The following is a 20,604-nucleotide window of genomic DNA, read 5'->3' as shown; positions in this document are numbered from 1 at the left end:
AGATGAGTTTTCTGAGCATGCTACAAGGCCATACAAATGTTACAGGGTGCTGGAGAAGTGCTGGGAACAACATTGTAAAGACGCTTCACACCTGCATCCAAGAAGTAATTGCTTCACAGACCAGTATCGTTCGGGAATGTTCTAGCTGTGTCCTCATCTTCCCCTGCCCCCCCATTGCTTCCTGGCTCACTGTTAAATATGTGGCGCAGCTGACTGTTGATGACCAAGGCTGGTTTGAGAGCAAAGAGGTTTAAAGCCTTAAGATTGCAGCATCCACACACAGCCCACATTTGTGTGCCTCTCGCACTCCCACCCAGAGCCTCATACGTTCTGCCGTTGCCGCACTGCCCGCCAGTACCAGCTCCTCAACTACAGGCCGTATAGTTCCCATAGTTCCCAGCTTCCCACCGTTGCAACTCCTCCTGCTGCCCCTCACCAAGGTGCATAAAGCCATCTCTGTTGTGAAGGTTGTACGCCAAATGCTTGTGGAAGTACAGCGTTGTGTCAAACCCAAAAGAGCAGCCAGGATGAACAGTTTGAAGAGAGTACTCGTATCTTGGGGCCTCGTGTATTAACAGTTTCAGCATTCGCTAACACTCTGATTTGGTAAATCAGAGGGTTTGTAAATGCTGAGTGCCTATTAATGTACTAAGCTTATTCTGTATTCTGTGTGTGTTTCTCAGTCCTAACTAGTAGTTAGTTAGCTTGGGCAGTATCTCTTCTGACTGTCTCATAGGCTCTGCTGGTGCTTCTAAAGGTTCAGTTCTTATGCCTGTTCTGTTCAACTTGTTTATGAAGCTAAGAAACATGTTGGAGGAGATCGGCTTTTGCTATACTCCAACCTGCAGGTGAAACCTAGATAAATCTATACAGATTCTCGTTTGAGGACGTCTACACAATTTGCATTGGTATTGGTAGATGGCTGTTTTTGAACTTTCTCACTCAATGTGAAGAAAAACAAATTAGTTCTAGTTAGATAACCGCACAAATCCAACCTAAAAAAAAAACAAAGATTGCGCTATGAGTTACACATTTATGGCTTCTATTCTTTCATGGTACAAAACCAAGGTTCTGAGTCTGTGAAATAATATCCACCTTCCTATGTCCTCTCATATTGACCACACTGCAAAATCTAAATAAACTTACATGTTATACAGGGGATAAATCCTTAAACCCCTCTCCGGTCCAAAGGACAGTTTTTCAGGTCTCTGATTGAATATAGAACCTTCGATTGTGTCTACCATTCCTAGTTCTTCCTGTAAAAAGCATTCTTCCCCCAGTGGCAGTTTTAATCTAAGGAACTAAACTAGCAAATTGCATCACATTTCACCATAAGATCTTCTTTGAAATCATCCAGAAACCAGAGTAAAATTCGACCAGGCGTTCGTCACTTCTAAAGCTCTGCACCAACACCTGAATGTGTATGCCTTTTCCTCAAAATATCTTGTAGATCCATAAGCCTGAGAAGCATCAATAGCTTAACACTGAAACCCAAAAAATTGACATAAGACGTTTGAAAGATGTCCTTGCCTTTTCACCAAAAGCTAAACACCTACCTTTCTGGATTAGGTACTGTATCCCATATTCATGCAGCTCTCATTTACCTGTCTTTTCCTCTGCTTTACTCTTAACCCTCTTATCTCTGTTTCACTCTTCACTGCCACACACTCTTGGCCATTTTGGTCAATCAACTTTTTATCTCTGTGCACTTAACTATTTTCGACATTTATGCAATTCTGATTTACTTTCTATCTGTGCCGTTCTCTAACCTCTTTCCTTTTATTAGCCACCTCTAGCCTTTAATTTAGCAATGCATGTTTCTCCTATTTTTTTAAGTGATATTATCCATTTTTAAACTAACTGTATTTTTACCGTTTTCATGTTAGCTCTTAGAAATGGATTCCATGATCTCCCATGTATAGTGCACTGAAGGGTTTATGGTTGGGTTGCACATCATGAAAAAGCAAAATAAATAATGATACCGCACAAACCATTTTGTATTCGCTCAGTGATAGTGATCTTATTTCTTTGTTCGCCAACCTTGTACCCATCATTAACTTAAATATTTGATCGAGTCACTCTTTTTCTGTCACAAACGAGTGCCTGCTTACACATATTTCAGTCTGCCCATCCTGTGCTTGTCAAAGTATGTGACGAAGATCTCGTGAAGATAAATGCAGTACATAGTAATGGTATAATTTTTAATTTTCAGGTGTCACCTCCTATCAGGATGTTGTTGATTGCTTTGCGTTGGTCATCCAGTCTCTAAAGCATGGAGATGTGCAGCCATGGGTAAGTAGGCATTTGGGGGTTCCCTGAGTGCTTTCAAGAAGCTGAGGTCTCGACCTGCATTGCCTTTTACCCCTAGGCTTCCTTGTCATGCTTTCATCGTACTTAGGCTCTCACTTAGTTTGGTGGGGAGGGTGAATCATCATAATTTGGCGTTTCAGCCCCCCTAACTCCCAAATAAAAGTTGGGGGATCACAGGGTTTCCAACGTCGGAGCCTTCACCCGACTCCAAAGGCAGAACCCTTAACCTGCCAGCCCGTCTGCCACGCGGCCTGTAAGTCACAGTGAAGGTCACTCAGCCTATTTAACATGAGACGACCGTCACCAGATAGCCCTGATGTGCAGGGAGAAGTTCCCCTATGCATGCAGCCATTGACTTTTGTTTCTCCAAAACAATCTGCCTGTCGGGGGCTGCTTAGCAAAAGTAATAGAAATGGCGAGCGAGGCTGAAGCAACATGGCCATCTCTTGGCATCTCCATCAGCCTACAGTGCTGCACCAGCTGCCCCTCTGTAGGCTTTAAGAGCAGAGCTGTACCTTGGCCGAGTGGTTGGTCTTCCACCTCACCATGGGTGCAGAGACCTGTAGGCTGCCTCCCAACTTACCCAACCCCTTAATGTTCTCATTTCCATCATACCCCTTCTATATTTATATATTATATCGCAGAATCCAGAAGGATTAGCCGATGTATATTATTGGCAAACCATGATCCTTACTAGCATACTAGTCAAACAATGGGTGCTGTGCCTAGTAGTATCAAAAACAATGAAGCATAATTCCATTAAGCTGTTTTGTTTATGAAAACAGCCCACAACCACAATATTTGGGTCAAAGAATCGAAGCATTGAGAATTATTCAGCAAAAATTTAACATCCATTCATAGGATTAGCAAGATGATATAGTTGTACTAACACAAAGGAATTTTAATCCTACGCACAGGTTTAAAATGATATCTCGAAATCAAGGTTTGCCCTTCACCGCTACTGTCTAAATCTGTAACCCACAATTAATCTACTCCTGTTACTTTCCTCTGTCAGTCCTGAGTCTTTTGATTCTCATATATTTTGACCCCACCCCTTCTACTGAACGGGTTCAGGAAGGCCCTGTTCAAGACACTTGCTCACTGAATCAGTTTGCTGCAAAACAATTTCTCTACTTATTTACTGAAAGCAGTGATTGTGGGGCTGTGCATTTATATCAGTAAAACTGAGACCGAAAACTGACACATTATTTAGAACACCGTGCACACACCCAGTACAGCATAGATATGCCATATAGTTGGCTGTCTTTCTGCTTACATCAGCCCTTCTCACAAAAGAATGTAGATAGGCCAAGAAAATGTGTAATTAATGCACTTGCTGTCAATACCACAAATGCATACACCTTTACGCCCCTCCCCTTTTTCTATCTATTGTGCCATAGGTATATCTACCTACCTTAAAGACGACTAAATAAATAATGGAGCCAACCAACATCATGCCTTTCACATCAGTCATACAACCACAGTTCAGTGAATGACGAAGACTCGTCTGACCAAGAATATATGTAAAACACATCTGCAACGGTCAGATGTCTGTGGAAATTCTCTGTACAACTGACTACTGGCAGAAACCTAACTGAAGACAGAAAGAATGCAAGGCAGCAACATGCGCACTCTGAGCACCTCCTGGAGAAATGCTGGGGGAATAGTTTGTTCCTAAACTTACTATCAAAATCTTCCCTAGCCCCCATTAAATATAGATATAGGTGTAGCATTGTTTGCATGCGTAGATGGGTTAATTTTTTCTGGAGATGCACAGGCCAGTGATGTCAAATGGCTTGTTGCAAAGTAAACTAGGATGGGCTGATCTAAAGGGATAGCAATACATTTCAGATTTGAAAGGACAGAGCGCATCTCTACAAAAGTGTCTCTCCATCTCATTAATTTTACCTATTTGGCTCTTTCATGCATGCATACACTCTGATTCATTTTAGTAATGTCCCCTTCTCTCTGCAAGGTTCACAACATCTGATGACGGGGAAATTAGAAGCAGCAACTTCTTAACTATTCTCTCCCACTATGGGACTTGCGTACTCGAATGAGAAAGCCTACTTAGCCTCTAGGACTCGTTGCGATTGGTAGTTCTGCATTCTCCCCGGTAGAGATGTCATCTCATTTGCCACACCTTTCCCATATGTGCTTCCCTACATGACCCTAACTTTTATCTTGTTGGTTTATCTTGTTTGCTTCTAACACTTTTCCTCTGCTCTCAACCTTGATACTTGGTGCACTGCAGAAAACGATACTATTTAGCACATCATTGTGACTTTTTCCTTCCATCACAACACCACAACATTCATCTATATTTTCACTATCATCTACGCCCTAGGCATGCTCTTTGAAGTTCTATGTTTCTGCTGTTTGCCAATTATTTGAAGGTAAGTTTGCCATTGCACAGATCTAGGCTTGATGACCAGTAAAGTTAAAGGTGCTGGATTGGGCCTTTTTCCTCTTAACCTATGTTGAATGCTATGCTGCAGTATCGGGCACAAATATTTGATGAAAGGGAATGCTTGAGCTGAAAATCCTGTTGTTTTCAATGAGCCCTAAAATAAGTGCCCGAAGTTCCAACATTTCATGTGCCACAATGGTACATGCCAACTGATGGAGAAAAACGAAAGTTATTGTAGAGTTAGGTTGCCGCTTTTTAGCAACCTATATTGCTAAATATAGACTGTAGATTGGGTCATTGTGCAATATTCGTAGTGCACCAGACTCATGGTTTAAACCTGATTCTAGAGACAACTGCGGCCAGTGAAACGCCTTTTGTGGTGGCTATGGCTAAAGGCCTAAATTGTTTTAAATGTTTTCTGGAATCTGTAAACGAGTTCCACTATTGCTGCTTTAGCGAAAAACGGACCTTAGTGTAATGCCCACCTGGAAATGTACCTTGTGGTTAGTCTGTGTGTATGTGGCGAAGTTCAAACATCTGTTCTGGGGAAACTCACAACCCACAATAACATGCTGATTCCAAGCAGCAACTAGCCCTAGAGGGTGGTTCAGGGGTATTGGACAAGGGAATACATCAGAAGGCCTGACCTGTCCAAAGCCCATAACTTTGGTTTTTGATCTATTTTTATGGTAAATTATTACACCCCAACAAACCCTTTCTGTTATTAAAGACGTCGAGTAACCCCCAAATCATGGGAAATGTAATGTTCTTTTCTATAGATTTGTTGTTAATTTATGCCTGAATGAGTCTTATTGTTTCTTGCCATAGTTTGAAAGTTGTTGGGCAGCATGGGTAGAGTGGGGAGACAAATCGGCTCTGTTTGTTTGATGTTTAGTATAGGTTATGTCTACCTAGTGGAAGATGGTTGAAGGTGTCATGTAGGATGAAAGAATCATGAGCTATTTGGCTCTGGGTAAAGACTCTAGCTGTTGAGACCTAGTGTTCTGTATCTCTTTATTCCCTTTTCTTCCATTGTCTTTCAGATTCACAGAGGCAGCAGCAGTTCGCTTAGCCGGCTAATTCAGCAGTCCTACAATGGCACAATGGAACCTGCCAGTCTCACTGGCCTGACACCTATCCGCATGTTACTGGAGATTGGTTTGGACAAGATGAAGAAGGATTACATTAATTGCTTCATAGGTGAGTCTGCCATGTACAACTTTCACTTGTAGCCCCATCACTTAACTGCATTCATCCAGTGTGGAGAGACAAAACCTCAAACTGGGCCACTTCCCTGTTGGCCTTTAGGTTTTCACTCGTTTTTTTTACACCGCCTTCACCACAACTCCGGCTCTCTACTGTAACAGAGCGTCTACGCCTGTTATAATCCTAATGTATTTTCTATATCTTAGGTAACCCCCCTTTAAATTATATTCGTTCATTCATTTACAAATGTGTTTTATTGCAAATGTCAGAATAATAGAAGTCTGTTTCATTGCAAAGTGCTAATTCTGCTTGCTTAAAGTGTATTCATGTTTTATTGTAGCATGGTTTGAACTGGAATTTTATTTATAGTTTGTAAACAACGAGGAAGCTCTCGTAGAACTTGGGTTTTACATGAATTGTTTTTAATCATATTTCACAGATTATAAGTAAATGAGAGGTTAGAGGGCCTTGATTGTTCATTTCTTCTGGAGTTGTTCAACAACATGAGGACACAACATGAACTACAGCAAAGCGTTTTAGCTAAAGAGGAACTTTGCTCTAGGGATTCAAAAGTGACTGGAATTTGGTAGCTGTAAACACCTTTCTTGCTGAAAGCTACAAAAAGGCACATAATGTCCACTATGCAGCCTGGCTTATCTGCCCATCTCGATGTCTTAACAGCTGAAACATGGGAACAGGAGCACTGGATGCTGTTTCTGTATTAAACTTTGCTCCCATTGTTCGAAAAGGTATGCAGGTGTGAACCATCTATAAAATGTGAATAAGCTCCTATAGCTTAGTTAGCTAAGTGAAAGGAGGATTGGCGGATGCAGAAAATCCTCACAATACTGTTATAACTTTACAATATTTTCTGTTGTTCTGCCTGCTCGAAAATATTGTCATTGCTGTTTATTTTTCCTAATAATTATTCATATTGTGTGTACTAGAATAGCATTTTCATTTTAGCAAAATCTTGAAAATGTGTTCTTAGCTACTTATTGTTCTTGCGTGTGCCTATCCATGATGAGATTGTTGTAATTCCACAGCCATTCCTTTGAAGTTTCATAGTACTGATTGGTACCACATACTCACCTCGCACATGTAATGCTCAGTGGATTGCGGAGTGTTGCAGTCCATTCAATACTCCGTCTCATGTTGGCACAGTGACTGAATCCTTAGCGACAGAGGGTCTAGTCTGGAGAGCTATCTACTGGGTTATATTTTGGATGGTCCAAAAACCCTACAAAGGCCACACCCGCCTTCCATGCTTTGCGACTGACGGGACTCCCAGTGCAGCCCGCTGCCTGCAGATTTACGCCCTGTTCTCTATACTTTGGTACCCCAGTTGAACTGCTTGGGGTGGATTTTAGGGGGGATTGTGTTTTTCTGCTACTCATCAGTGGATGTATTTTCCATCATCCCATTTATGATGTATGCTGTAACAGGCTCCCTTGGACAAGCCGACATCACCCTGCAGAGCCTCAGATGAGGTGTAATGTTCCTCGCTGCTGAATTCTTTAGAGAGATAGGGATCTGATTGACATTATTGCGAACCTCCATCTGCAATTGGTGAAGATAACACTGGATGCCCAAACGATAACTTTCAAACCCTCTGATTTGTTCTTCCATGAATCTGCTGTGAATCCTTTTGAAGATGCGCTGCAGAGGGTCTGGGCCTTTTCTGCTTTATTTGGGAAATGGATGTCCCTCCCGCAGGTTTAGGATAAGAGGTTTTCGTGCAGCTTTACTCGCCGTTTCATTAGAATGCATGATTGTGAAAAACAGAACTTCTCCAAAGGCAGTAACATTGAAAAAACCCTTTGCAATTTATATATCATGAGGGAAACGTTACTTTTTGTAATCATGTGACAGTCCATAAATATTGGCAAGCTGTGGTATAAATGTGTTGCTCAAATTAGTTTGAAATCTGTTTACTGGAAGTTGTTCGGCTTGTTAGGTTTCATATTTGCTATTACTTGTGAAATTAGCTGAACGTAATATTTTTTATTTGCGTGCACTGTTGTACTGAACTTGCCTGTTCTCTTCACAGGTCAAGAACTGGCGACTCTGAATTACCTGGTGAGAAGCGTGTTTGCAAATGCACTTTTGTTTTTTAAGTAAAGAAGACTATTCTGTGTCCGCCTTGCAACTTCATATTTTTCTCACCCGGTCAGCACAAAGCTTTGAATACAATGGAATGGGTTATATAAAAACATACACTGTAACGTGTGGGCTGCCGCAGTGCTTAATTTGTAAATAAAAACATGCGGTACCCAAATCCCTCCTCTTAAGCACGCGGCTGCTGCAATTAAATGTGGTAGCACGGAATACTGGGGCAGTGTAAACTTGAAGCCATCACGGACCTCGTCAATCCATATAAAGCCACTCCCTGCCCCTTCAGCTCACTCTTGCAGCTTTCTACTTTCTCACTTTGTAACGCTTTATCGTTTTTCCCTTCCTCCGTCTTTCCCATATGTGTCTGTTGCTTGCAGCAAATGCTTGAGGCAGAAGAATAAGCCCCGGCCCTCAAAAATAAGTGCTGGTGCGCAGCACCGGAAACAACAAGCACAAATTAAGCACTGGGCTGCCGTATTTCCAAGTTTTCTGTTACTGTGCCCCAGTTTGGAGGTTGCTGTAAGATGCAAACCCAGAGCTAGAACCTTGTAAGATGTGCCAAACCTCTGCATCTTTATCTGCTTACACCCAAGAGTACTAGGCTTAATGTTTACTGTCTCTCGCTCCGCACTTACAGGACTACTTCATCTCGACCTCTGTAGATCTTCAAGAGCAGGTGCACCGTGTGCGCAAACTACACCACATGCTGGAGATTGTGGTGGTCTGCAGCGTCTTCCTCTCCCTAGGCCATGAGAACCTCTTCCCGTTGACGCAGTAAGAAATCACCTTAAAACTTGTTTCGTTTGTACAGGTGATTGTTCCATATTTAGCCACGGTTATGACCTGTCCTCCTTCTCTAATGACAAATTAAGCAAGACGCGCCGTAAGCTTCATTACTCAAACCATGTTAAAGTGAATTTTGAAGCGCAAAACTTGCCTGTGACTATTGAAAATGTGCTGCAAAACTCTTTGGCTACTTGTAAAGTGACACTGCCTGTAGGTTATCACAGGGGTGTCTAGTGGTAATCCAAGAGGGTCAGATCCTTGTCAAAATGTCATGATGAGCACAGACTTTGTATGTGAATCCAATTTAGTTTACTTTCCTGATAATATATTGTAATAACTGTTGGCTTTGTATCCTCATTATATAGATTTATTGTTTAAAAATTGATCTCATCTCGCGTAGACATCTTGAATATGACATACTCAACCCTGATAGACTGATGTTGGAGTAGCTTATGACATGATTAACAATCACTGACCCCAATGAAGTGTCATTCTTTGGTAAACCATGACCGTGGTGTGTGAATAATAATGTGATTTGTGTTCACTGCTAAATTTTTCAAAGTAAAATGCAGGATTCATTGTTGCTATCAAGTGTGAACGCAAGGCTGAACTGGAAATGTAAGTAGTGTCTGTGTTGCGTCAGTGGGCTGGTCATTGGGCACACTAGGTATGCCTGGTGCCCTTATCTGTGAATGAATACCTTTGTTCACATATTAGAACACTTTTCTATCTCTCAGCGTGTGGTTTGTTAATCTGCAGATGATTCCAACCCACTATTTCCAAAACTACTCTGCGTCCATGCTAATGCCATATAAGTGCAGTGTTAAAATGTTTTTGTACTGATACGCGTTTCTCTCAACTGCTAGGTCCTGTATCAAATACTATAAAGATAATGCTTGGAATGAAAAGCACGTCTTCCAGCTGCCTGTCAGACAGAGTGTTGTCAGTTCCTTCTACCAAGAGTAAGACATGCTTCCTTATACTGTCAGCGGACTAGTGTGTTGTGGTATAATTACTGGCATTTTAGCAGTGAGAGAGTGCTAAATGCTTGTGTTTAGGTACTGATGTAGTTATTTTTTAACTTGTGCAGAAGGTGCACTTGTCAGGATTTTGGCAAGTGCTATTGTCTGTGCTCAGTGAGGTATCAAAATCTGTGAAAGGCAGCGGATATCAATCGGCAGGTCAAACCCCACTCATTCTTCTGTCCCTCTCTGCTCTTCTTTAGTGCTCACCCACAGACATGGCGAGTGGAAATCATCAGTGGACACGGGCAAAATGAGGTGAAGACCATTTGGCAGCTGAGCACCAAGCCCCCCGTGGATCATGTGGTCTTTGACATGCCAGGTACACTGTTCATAAGCATGATTGCACGAGTTATCAAGGTGGCCCTTTTTATTTTGTTTGCAATTTCCATTTGTCAGAAAACTTAATTGGTGGATTGGTCTACAGGATAGTGGAAATATTTACTCAGTAAGGACAGCAAGGCTTATGCAGGTTGGGAGTTCGCCTGCCATTGGCGGGCATTGTAAGAAGGCTTTTCCTTAACATGTAATAGCTTCTGAACTAGTCTTATTGATATTTCAGAGGGCCCAGCTGCACACGTGTGACACACGACCTGCCCTACCAGCCTCCTGGGAAACTGATTCCGTTTTGGGCCCTTGCACCTCTGTTTTAACACCGTTCACTGAATGGAGAGCTGTTTTCAGAGGCTTTCATGCAGTAAATCATTGGTCAGAAGTAGAAGTTTGTATACTGTTAACATTGTAATTTTATTGCTGCAGATGTGCCCTTGGAAAACACTGTTATTGGCGATACTGACGAAACCTTGTATTTCACAACCCTGGTCACCTGCAGCCAGTTGCACTTCACATGAACCAGGTAAGCTATCCTGTTTCCACCCATCACAGACAAGCAAACAAGTAGTTAATATTTGTCCTATGGTTGAGAATCTAAGTCTATGTGATGTCTTGAAGCCACCTCTTGCGGAGCATGAAGAAAATGCAGGACTTTGGTCACTTACAAGTAGGCTTCATTGTTTTAGAAAGTACAGAAACACTGGAGCCCACCAGGAGCACTAGATATTAATGGTTCATCTTCTGCCTTCAGCTGTCTCGTGCAACACTGCCACTTTATACTGTAGAGATTGAAACTACTATTTCTTGCTCGATTTGCACAAGAGTCTACCGGCCTCTATGATATATGGACCAAACGGGGAATGTACACCGCTTTTAAATTTGAACAGAGGAGTCTGTCAGAGTTTTTTCCTGGCACCCTTTCTTTTTGTCCTCTGTATCAATCGTCTTGAACCAGTTGTAACCCAGCAGTGCTTAGATGTCCACAGGGCAGGCGGTCATCTGATGCCAGCTCTTCCATATGCTGATGGTACTGTGTTAATTGTCTGTACTGCAAAGGGGCTATATTGTCTTTTAGATCTTTTCATTTGTTTTATGGACAGCTTTGATTTATCTAACAACTTTTCGAAATCTCATGTCATGGTGGTTGGTCCCAATGATACCAAAACTATAAAATTTGTAGCAAAAGGCAATCCTATCAGTAAGGTTGACAACTTCCGGTATTTGGGCATCTTGTTGGACTCTCCCCTTAATTGGCATCTTCGAATTACAAACAATTAAATGCTCTTTAGCAGGGCCATACACAGCATTGGTGATTTCTCAAGGTGCTTGGGACTTTCCTATATGAAGGTTTTTTTCCCCCAGAAATATTCAAAGCTAAGATTAACCCTTTTGTAAGTTTCAGCTGTGAGATCTGGGGCTACAGGCCAGTTGCACTAATACAAATTGCCGAAAATAAGTTCCTTAGAGGGCTTCTGAAGATTTCAACTAGCACACCCTTTCGAGATTGCCCACAAAGAATTGTGCATGGGGTATATATCTAACTTGCGTCACCTCCCCCCCCCCCCTTGCTTTTTTAATCTCATTATGGTTGAAGTAGGAGTTATAGTTTAATATGCTTATCATCATTGTTTATGAGCATTGCATGATAATATGCTTCATATACCTTGGGTGTATTATATTATTTGTCATTTGAGAGATTTAGAGAGACCCAAACTTTATTTTGATAAGACTAGCATTGTTAAAGCAGATGTCCTTAGGGTCAAATGGGCCTTTTCCACTAAGGTGGCAGCTTAGCAGAAGGCCCTGGCCTTGGCCAAATCTTCTGTGCATCAGTTCTGCGCCTGGTATGGAACCTTACTTAAATTTAGATATGCCTCCCCACCATTGTAGGCTGTTGACCCTTTTTAGACTTAACCTGATTCCTCAGTTTATATTCTCTAAGGGTGACTGGCATAAAGACTCTGAACTTCTATTGTGTACTTGTGACAATGTTTCTATTCCTGATACTTTACACATTGTAATGATATGCCGTAAGTTTAATAGTCTACCCCATAAATTTATACAGCCCCTTTTGCTTCATATGAATTTTAAGCAAGTGAGACCAGCATTATTTATAATTTTTTATGGTTTTTCTTACGGTATCTTTCTGGTGTTTCAAGATCAAGCAAACTTTGAAATTTTATCCTGTAATTTTGTATGATTTGATAGACTGAATTGTTAGGTGGTAACATTTGAATAAAGTTATACTTAACTGAAACTACTCTGACCTGGGCAGAGCGATACAACGCACAAGATCCAACACTTCTATCTTAAAGACCAAAAGAGGCAAAACTCGAAGGTACCACCAAGAGATAGAGTTAATGGATGTCACTGTTTAATAATACTTATTGCCTCTCATTGGGTCATCTTCTGTTAATTTGTTCAAAGAGGTGACTGGTTAATCCTTAGGTTCCACAATGGATGTATCTAATATTTTACACCACATTGACTGTAATAGAGTATCGGTTCACTGGAGATATCTTTTTATCAATGTGTTTTCTTTTGTGCCACTTTATTACATATTTTATTATTGTTCTAGCAAAAATTATCAATTCCTCTCCTAAAGAAAGGTCACTTTCCCGAATTGGGGTCTGTAAGTAAAGATTTAGTTGCTATTGTAAACTCTTATCAACAATCTTTTAGTGGTGTATGCTGTTTGGAGTTTTGTAGATCATCTTTGAGTATTCTGAGGCAATACGTCCTTGAATGACACTTTACAGAGTTTCGTCTTTTAATGCAAACTTGCCAATAATACACAATGCACATTAACTCTTTATCTCATCTGCTGTTGTCTCAACTGCCTACTAAAACGTGAACTACAGCTCTTATTTTTACAGACCTTCTACCTCACTAAAAACAAAGTGAGCATTACTTAGAAATAGACCGCTTTTTCCTATATTCTATTCAGCACAAATATTTATTTAATAGTAGAACATTGGAATGTTGGGAGCTCTATTGAAAACAATGGAGTGCTCCAGGCTTCGAATGGCCGGTAGAAGCCCGGAGCTCCAGCATTCCAATGTTGTCATTCGCAGCTGTTTCTGTGAACAAAGGCCTCATGGAGCTCGAGAGGATTGAAACCCCTTGGGGCTCCGCAAGACCTTTGTTTTATTTATTAGAACATTCTGCCCTCCAGTGGTGCAGTGTTCTAATAGCCTTTTGTAGCTGGGCATACCGGCACTAAAATCCTGCATTATACATGATATGTGGATTATATATGAGTGACTTCAAGACACGTGGATTGAAGGGGTCTTTTTGAAGTTTGCTCTTTTCCTATATGCTTTTAACCACATTTGTATATATTGTATAGAACACTTTGGTATGCATATCACTTTAGCCCTTTCACTGCATCGTATATTTTGAACATCTGTACCATAAGTTTTTATGATCAAATGAGATATATTTTTTCATTAGACTGAACATTAAATGGTGATATAAATTAATTTGGAGTATTATATATTTATTTTAGAAGATTAAGTTGTATTATATTTTTCTTAAATGCCATGGGAGTTTAGGCATATACTTCCCCCAAGTTGACCTAATTTGTTTATCAATAATCACAGAAGAGAGCAGCTGGACAATGTGGCTTTTATAACTAGAGGCTGGGTAGAAGGTCTGTAGTGCTTCTTGTCTCCGGTATGTTCTCCCTCGTCCCTAGAATACCAAGCTACCATGCAGGTCTTGTCTTTTGGAAAGAAAATCATAGAAAAGATATTTACACACTTATAGTTAAGCACGCAGCTACAGATATTTTCGTTTTTTTTCTGTTGATGCTCTAATTTCTGACGTTTGACCTTCTTACCCCATTCAAGATTCCAGCTGAGGCAATCTGCACACTAGAAACAAGTCCTTTCTAAGTCTTTAAAAGTTTTTTAGGTCTGGCATTAGCCGAGTTATTTCGTGATGTGAATCGTATGTGTTTAGTCATTTACAATTAAAACGAAAATGCTGAGATGTACAGAACTATGCTTTCCTGAGCTAGGCTAAACTAGTCCTCAACTCCATCTTATATTGACATGGCTGATGCTTCATAATATTCATTGTGCATTTATTTTTCCTATTGACACTGCACACTGCAAAATGTGTTTTGTTTATTTTGTAATGCCATGCTGTTTTTGAAGAACATCAAAGGGAAGCCTTCAGATAATTTTAAGGATCTTCCCGCTAGCACATTGTAGATATTCATTCCTAAGACTTCATTGTTTTATGTAACTATATTTGTTCTGACACCCGCGATGACCTTGGGTCAAAAGGGGCATCATTATAATTGATTTAGTTGGCTGGTGTTAGGATGGTGCTACTGTATGACGTTTTATAATGTTGACCTGTGATTTGCTGTTGTTTTGATACATTTGCTTACCTCATGATTACTCTGTGATTTCTATTGCTTTCTCCGTAATGAAATGTGCTATAAAACTACCTGAATTTAGGGGTGAGTCAGATTTTGGCTTGGTGTTGTACTCCAGAATGGATGAGGCAATGTGTCCCTAGTGATAAGATTTTAACAGAATTGCAAAATACATTGAATAATAGAGGTTGACTCAAAAAGGCAGTTGAAGATCAGTAAATGTAGAAACCATTAAGGTTTATTAAAATATTAAAGTACCACAGAACAAACAAAAATAAAGTCTGGCTTAAAAAGTGCCCTTCTCACCGAGGTTGGATGCTGTAGTCCTTTGGTGAACAGACCACAGACATATCCCAGTGTGGCTTGGTAGCTCATTGGAAAGCCCTTGGGCTTATTGTCTCTTGAGTCTCCAGAATAGAGATCTGTATATGCGTCAAATGGGTGCTCAAGACCGTTGTTCTGGGCCTTTAGCCCATTCTTCCTTTCATCCGAAGAAGGACCGTACAAGCCCTCACAGCCGACACTACTCAAATATTATACCAAAATGAGCTCTGCCCCTTTATGCCAACCGAGTGATCCCTCAATTGAATGCATTCTCTTGTGAGTGGTTCCTATGTAGGGGAAAATAGATGTAGAAGCATGCGGTCTTCTCTTCCTTCAACATGCTGCACGCACTGATCGATAAGGCAAAACATGACTGTCTTAAAGACATGAGGCTAGCCATGCATGTCCATTTTCGCTGCAAAAAGAGAAGAGTCCCCCGTTTATTTAATCTCTTCTGGGAATAGGAAAACTGTCTTACACTACCTAGGGAGGGTGTTCAGGGTCTACCTTTCCCCTCCTTGTATCCCTTAATTCATGAACTTCTTGTAATGCTTTCGAGGCCCATCGACTACATGCTTACAATAACAACTCTGTTTTTGGCCATGGCATATTCGGCTTTAGCGACTTCTGTTCCTCTCACAATTTTCTGATTCTTCCTCAAGATCCACAGCTTTTATTTTAATAGGGGAGGCAGATTATTCACCTCTCCTTGAGGGCTTAATAAACTACCTCTCAAGAATTAACAGTTGGGTGTCTCAGAACAAATCATAGCATTGTGTGTGCATGTGCCTGGAACTTATTTCAACCGAGACGCAGTACAAAGTAAATTGGTGAAGGTTAGTTACTGGACTTATAAGAGGAATGTGAACTCTCAGAAGTTCTCCCAATGACATTCTAACTTTTGTTTCCTTCGAAAACTGTATATAGCTTACGATTGATATAAACATGACTTTTTAGCTGTTCGGCATATCTAGAACAAACTGACGTTTTTGTGTGTGTTTGTAACTCGTCAACTAGTGAATGTTGCCAATTCGTTGTGTTGGTGGTGAATTGGTTGCAGTGCAAATATAGGCCAGCTCCTTTTACATTCTACAAAACTGTCTGCAAAGTTACAAAGATGTCAAGTGGGTAATCATCCAGAAATTGACGGGGATCAAGCAGAGTCCTATCTGTTTTTTAATGGAGGATAATCCTGGTGGTGTTATGATGAGTAGAAAAGGCTGGTTTTCATGTTTTTATTTAATCCAGTCATATTTGTTTTAGACCTTGGATATGTGTGCAGTCCAGTCTTGAGGTATGCACCTGTAATTTGGATGGACTGTTGGTTATTATTATTATATATTTTTTTTAGTGAGGCCCTGTCATAGATAAAGTTGCAGTAATTCAATCTCTGCATTCCAAAAACCCTGATAATTCAATTTGATGGGGTAATTTGGAGCAGCGGGATTATTCTTGTCACTACCCTGAGGTAAAACTTGCAACGTTTATAAGTCATGGGAAAAATATATATTTGTTTCAAAACAGACTCTAAAGTTTTTAACTACTCTGGATGGACTCACTGTTGTTTCTAATGTCTCTGTTCACTTTAATAGCAGGTTCTGTACAATATTGGCTGGGGCAGCCCTCCTTCATCCAAACGTATGTCTCAGGCAGCTGGCGAAGTTTTGTTGTTCTTTGTGGTTGCTTAACTGGATGTGGGATTGAATGTCGTCTACGTACATCTATGTTGAGAGATGATTGGAACCTGCAGCATCATGTAAACGTTAGAGATAAGGTGGCATAGGGGACTCATGTCTACACCTCTCCCCCCCCCCCCTCCCCCCCACACGCACGACAAACTTCACTTTCAAAGAATCGGCACTCAATCTAATTTGATTTGCTTACTACAGGCTAATATGAATAATCAGCACCATTGAAGGGCGGATCACTTGATTGAGGCCAGTATCCCGGTGCCATAGCAGTGTTTAGTAACCCCTCTCTCAAATGTAATGGATAAGTCATGGAAGATTAGGTTTTCAGATTGAATTTGCTTAAGGCAAGCAAGCAGATCTTTGCCGATAATCTCCATTGACATTTCTATGCACCTACTCAGTATCAGAACTGTCAGGTAGGATATAGTATGATTCCACAAAATATTGCAGCTGTTGCCTTACTTCACCTCCTTGATTTTGCTAATAAAAGAGCAGGTTAGAAATAGGTCAGTAATTGGTTTCTGTATAAGCGAGATGATATTGTTTTAAGGTGGTGTGCACAGATTGTTGGTGGAAGGAGGCGTCTGTAATATCTGGGTTACGTCTACTGAAGTAATCTATTATTGTGGGGACCAAGCAAGCCGTGAATATGATGTTTGATGTTTCCAGCTTACTGGCTGCTTTGCACTCTTCCTTGAGGCTCCATATTGCAGCATACTATTTTAGAGAAATGAGACCGTGAAACACTATTTTGCCAATCTTTCTTCTGGCCATCTGCTCCAGAATGGGATTTTAATGTTGGCCTAACTTTGGTTGTGCATGAACTGTTAGAACCCACGGGCGCCTGACATACATGTTTACTTGGAAGATGGTGGTTATCCTATCAGCCAGACAGGCGGTGAATGTCACATTGTTTTTGACTAACGAGTTTTCAGTGTCCTCTTTAAGGCCAAGGTCTTTTGGATCGTTCCTTCCTTAAATGTGAGGATCATATTATTTTGTGGCTCGGTTTAAACATGATTTGCCAAGCATGTCTTTGCAGATATTTGTAGGACAGTAACATTGCCACTCCTGCTGGTGGCAAGCCTTCCTCTTCATGCATCTTCTGCGCAGTGTGTTGAGTTAGAGCTAAGACAGGTTCATGTTGTCTCCAATCTCTCTACATCAAAAAATCAATAGGGATTAGGAGGAATTAAAGGTCCAGTGCATACCCTCCGGTAACTGTTACTAATAATGAAATACACTGTTCCTAAGAGACATGAAAAACAAAAACAAAAAACAGGGAGAGTGTTAGGGGATCCTACTCAATAGGGGGTCCTATTCAATAGGAGCAAGAGTCCTCACACACCCAAATGGGTGTCATGCTTCATCATCGGACCAGCTCCTCGTCAGACTGGCGCTGCAATGTCTGACGGGCACCACCCTTTCGGGGGGCTCTTTGCCGGAGATCTTTTTTGATGATGCCACACTGTCCCGCAGATGAGTCGGGAGGAGAGAAAAGAAGAAAAAGGAGAGCGGGAAAAACTAGAAGTAAAATTGGCTCAAAAACTCTCTGAAAGGTTTATCTTTATTGGTGCAGGGAGCTGGCCAAGGTTAAAACAATTACCAGGGGAGTTAGGTCAATGTAATGTTTGACCCTTCTCACATGGAAATGGGTGGTCAGGGACTACTAGACCCACCTCAAAAATCGGGTCGACATGTTTCGCGTCTGTTTGGTCCAAAAAGGATCCTATGACGCTTCCTCAGGACCTAATATAATAATGCTTCTCCACCTATAAACTCAAAATACTTTAGTCTACATATGCTGACAAGCGAAAGCAAGGAAATTAGTGTAGTCAGTCACTTACAAAAAGTCCATTTGGACCCAGTATGTCAGTCCTCTCCGTCACCCCTCCCAACTAGAGACAGGGCTTCATGGGATCACGCAGACCGTAGGCCTGGTCCATATAACACATCAGTTAAGGCCGGCCGTCGGACATTCTTCCTACCACGGTTCGCGCTCCAGAACGAGTTCGGTCTGACCACCCATTTCCATGTGAGAAGGGTCAAACATTACATTGACCTAACTCTCCTGGTAATTGTTTTAACCTTGGCCAGCTCCCTGCACCAATAAAGATAAACCTTTCAGAGAGTTTTTGAGCCAATTTTACATCTAGTTTTTCCCGCTCTCCTTTTTCTTCTTTTCTCTCCTCCCGACTCATCTGCAGGACAGTGTGGCATCATCAAAAAAGATCTCCGGCAAAGAGCCCCCCGAAAGGGTGGTGCCCGTCAGACATTGCAGCGCCAGTCTGACGAGGAGCTGGTCCGATGATGAAGCATGACACCCATTTGGGTGTGTGAGGACTCTTGCTCCTATTGAATAGGACCCCCTATTGAGTAGGATCCCCTAACACTCTCCCTGTTTTTTGTTTTTGTTTTTCATGTCTCTTAGGAACAGTGTATTTCATTATTAGTCTCCAATCTCTCACCTTTAAATACATTAAAAAGGAGATTTAAAGTCAGTTGTGAAAGGGGTAGTTGGAGGGCGACAGTAGGGAAAATTAGCCTTTATGTGGGTTGTGGTATACTTGAACATTTATTTCCTTCCTGCACTACGTCCCATCCACCCCCTCAATTTGTTCATGCCATGCTCAAATGGTGTGTGCCGGAAAAACTAGGTACAGCAGAGAGAAGATGCATGTGTAGGTTGAGGCCTCATACACCAAAGCTTCGAAGGCAGCAAAATCGTCAGTGATATTTTTTGGAAAAGTTTGTTCTAGTCCTGCCTTTCCCACACAGGCAATCCCCAACCAGTTCTGACAGAGAAAAGAGCAAGAACTGGAATTCTGATTAAGGTAATTTTTACTGTAATGTACTCCATAACGCCAGAAAATGTATGTTAGTAAAAGTCATTAAATGAATCCCATGCTTGCGTCTACATTGTAGCTGGAACAAGTTACTCACATAACCCAGAATCTTTATGAATTGACTCACAATTTCCATTCTGAGTGTGGCTCTCGTTCTGTGTGACTTACAATTTTGAACAGAGCTTTTCTCATTACACCTCATGCACGTGATATCGGACGATTGTATGCAATATAACTGTATACCACAATGACCAGTACAACAAGTCAACTTGATGTTGAGATAATTGTTGTGTCTTGTTTTTGTTAGAATTTGTGCATTATTTAAAAAATATCGCCTTTTCCTCCCTCAGGACTGTGCTCCACAGACTCCTCTTTGCTTCATTTCTATCCCTTCCTCCTCCTCTTCTGAACTTTTCGCCAACAAAGCGGCTCTGTATTTTCCCCTTAGGTTTTTATGTTTATATTGCAGGGGAATATTCCTTTTCATTTGCAGTCCCTTGCGTCCTCTGCATCCTCCTTTACGACTCCTCCGCTCACTACTTTTCACTTTTTAGGTTGAACCTACCATATTTTAAAGCCGCCTGGTTGCAAAATACCTATTGTGGGTTTACCTGAGCATATAGCTCGTCCATTGTCATTAGTTGGCTTAGTCACTCATTTGCTCGTCTTATTCAGTGGCTTTCTGCCTTGCTGCTTGTGTTTGTTCCTCCACTGGAGCATAGCCTATTTACCATCTGTGCGAATCACTGGCTTTTATACCTTCTAGTGCTGCGCTTTACAGAGTTTTTTTTCTTTTCGCTTAAGCACTCCATGTGAGTGCATGTTTTCCATCTGTCTCCCTCATGTGTTATTTGTCCCCTTCATGCGCCATACTACTCTCTCTTACCTACATGGCTTCCCAACCCCCCCATCACCCATGCCTGTTCCCCCCTCTCTCGTCCATTTCCTTCACCGCCCTCGTTACTTCCTCTTGCCTTTGTGCTTTTCTCCTCCACCTGCACTTGTGTTGCTCTCAATTGTGTCCTCTCCTGCCTCGCTCCACATTGGTCTCACCGGTGTGCTTCTCCTTCCCCCGCCCCGCGCTTGTGTTGCTCTCTTGCAAGGGCTTCTCTGCCCCCTATCTATGTTGCTCTTTCTCGTGTGCTTCTCCGTTTGCCACTGTGCTGTTCTCTCA

At 41.4% G+C, this 20,604-nt stretch overlaps 2 protein-coding genes across 4 annotated transcripts in view; one reads left to right on the top strand and one right to left on the bottom strand.

Annotated features, from left to right (window-relative positions):
• LCTL (lactase like) overlaps positions 1-20,604 on the bottom strand; it is a 168,795-nt gene that overhangs the window by 10,733 nt on the left and 137,458 nt on the right. The window lies entirely within an intron of this gene.
• Positions 1-20,604, top strand: part of ZWILCH (zwilch kinetochore protein) — a 266,547-nt gene that overhangs the window by 244,411 nt on the left and 1,532 nt on the right. For all 3 annotated transcript variants that reach the window (XM_069222876.1, XM_069222877.1, XM_069222878.1), the window contains 7 exons: positions 2,213-2,292; positions 5,764-5,920; positions 7,977-8,005; positions 8,679-8,815; positions 9,694-9,789; positions 10,053-10,171; positions 10,609-10,705. In XM_069222876.1, coding sequence (XP_069078977.1) covers positions 2,213-2,292; positions 5,764-5,920; positions 7,977-8,005; positions 8,679-8,815; positions 9,694-9,789; positions 10,053-10,171; positions 10,609-10,700 — 710 coding nt within the window. In that variant the 3' untranslated portion in view covers positions 10,701-10,705. The remainder of the gene's footprint in view (positions 1-2,212; positions 2,293-5,763; positions 5,921-7,976; positions 8,006-8,678; positions 8,816-9,693; positions 9,790-10,052; positions 10,172-10,608; positions 10,706-20,604) is intronic.

The sequence above is a fragment of the Pleurodeles waltl genome, chromosome 3_1, assembly GCF_031143425.1.
Source record: "Pleurodeles waltl isolate 20211129_DDA chromosome 3_1, aPleWal1.hap1.20221129, whole genome shotgun sequence".
NCBI lineage: Eukaryota > Metazoa > Chordata > Amphibia > Caudata > Salamandridae > Pleurodeles > Pleurodeles waltl.
This window is presented reverse-complemented; position numbering and strand designations above follow the sequence as displayed.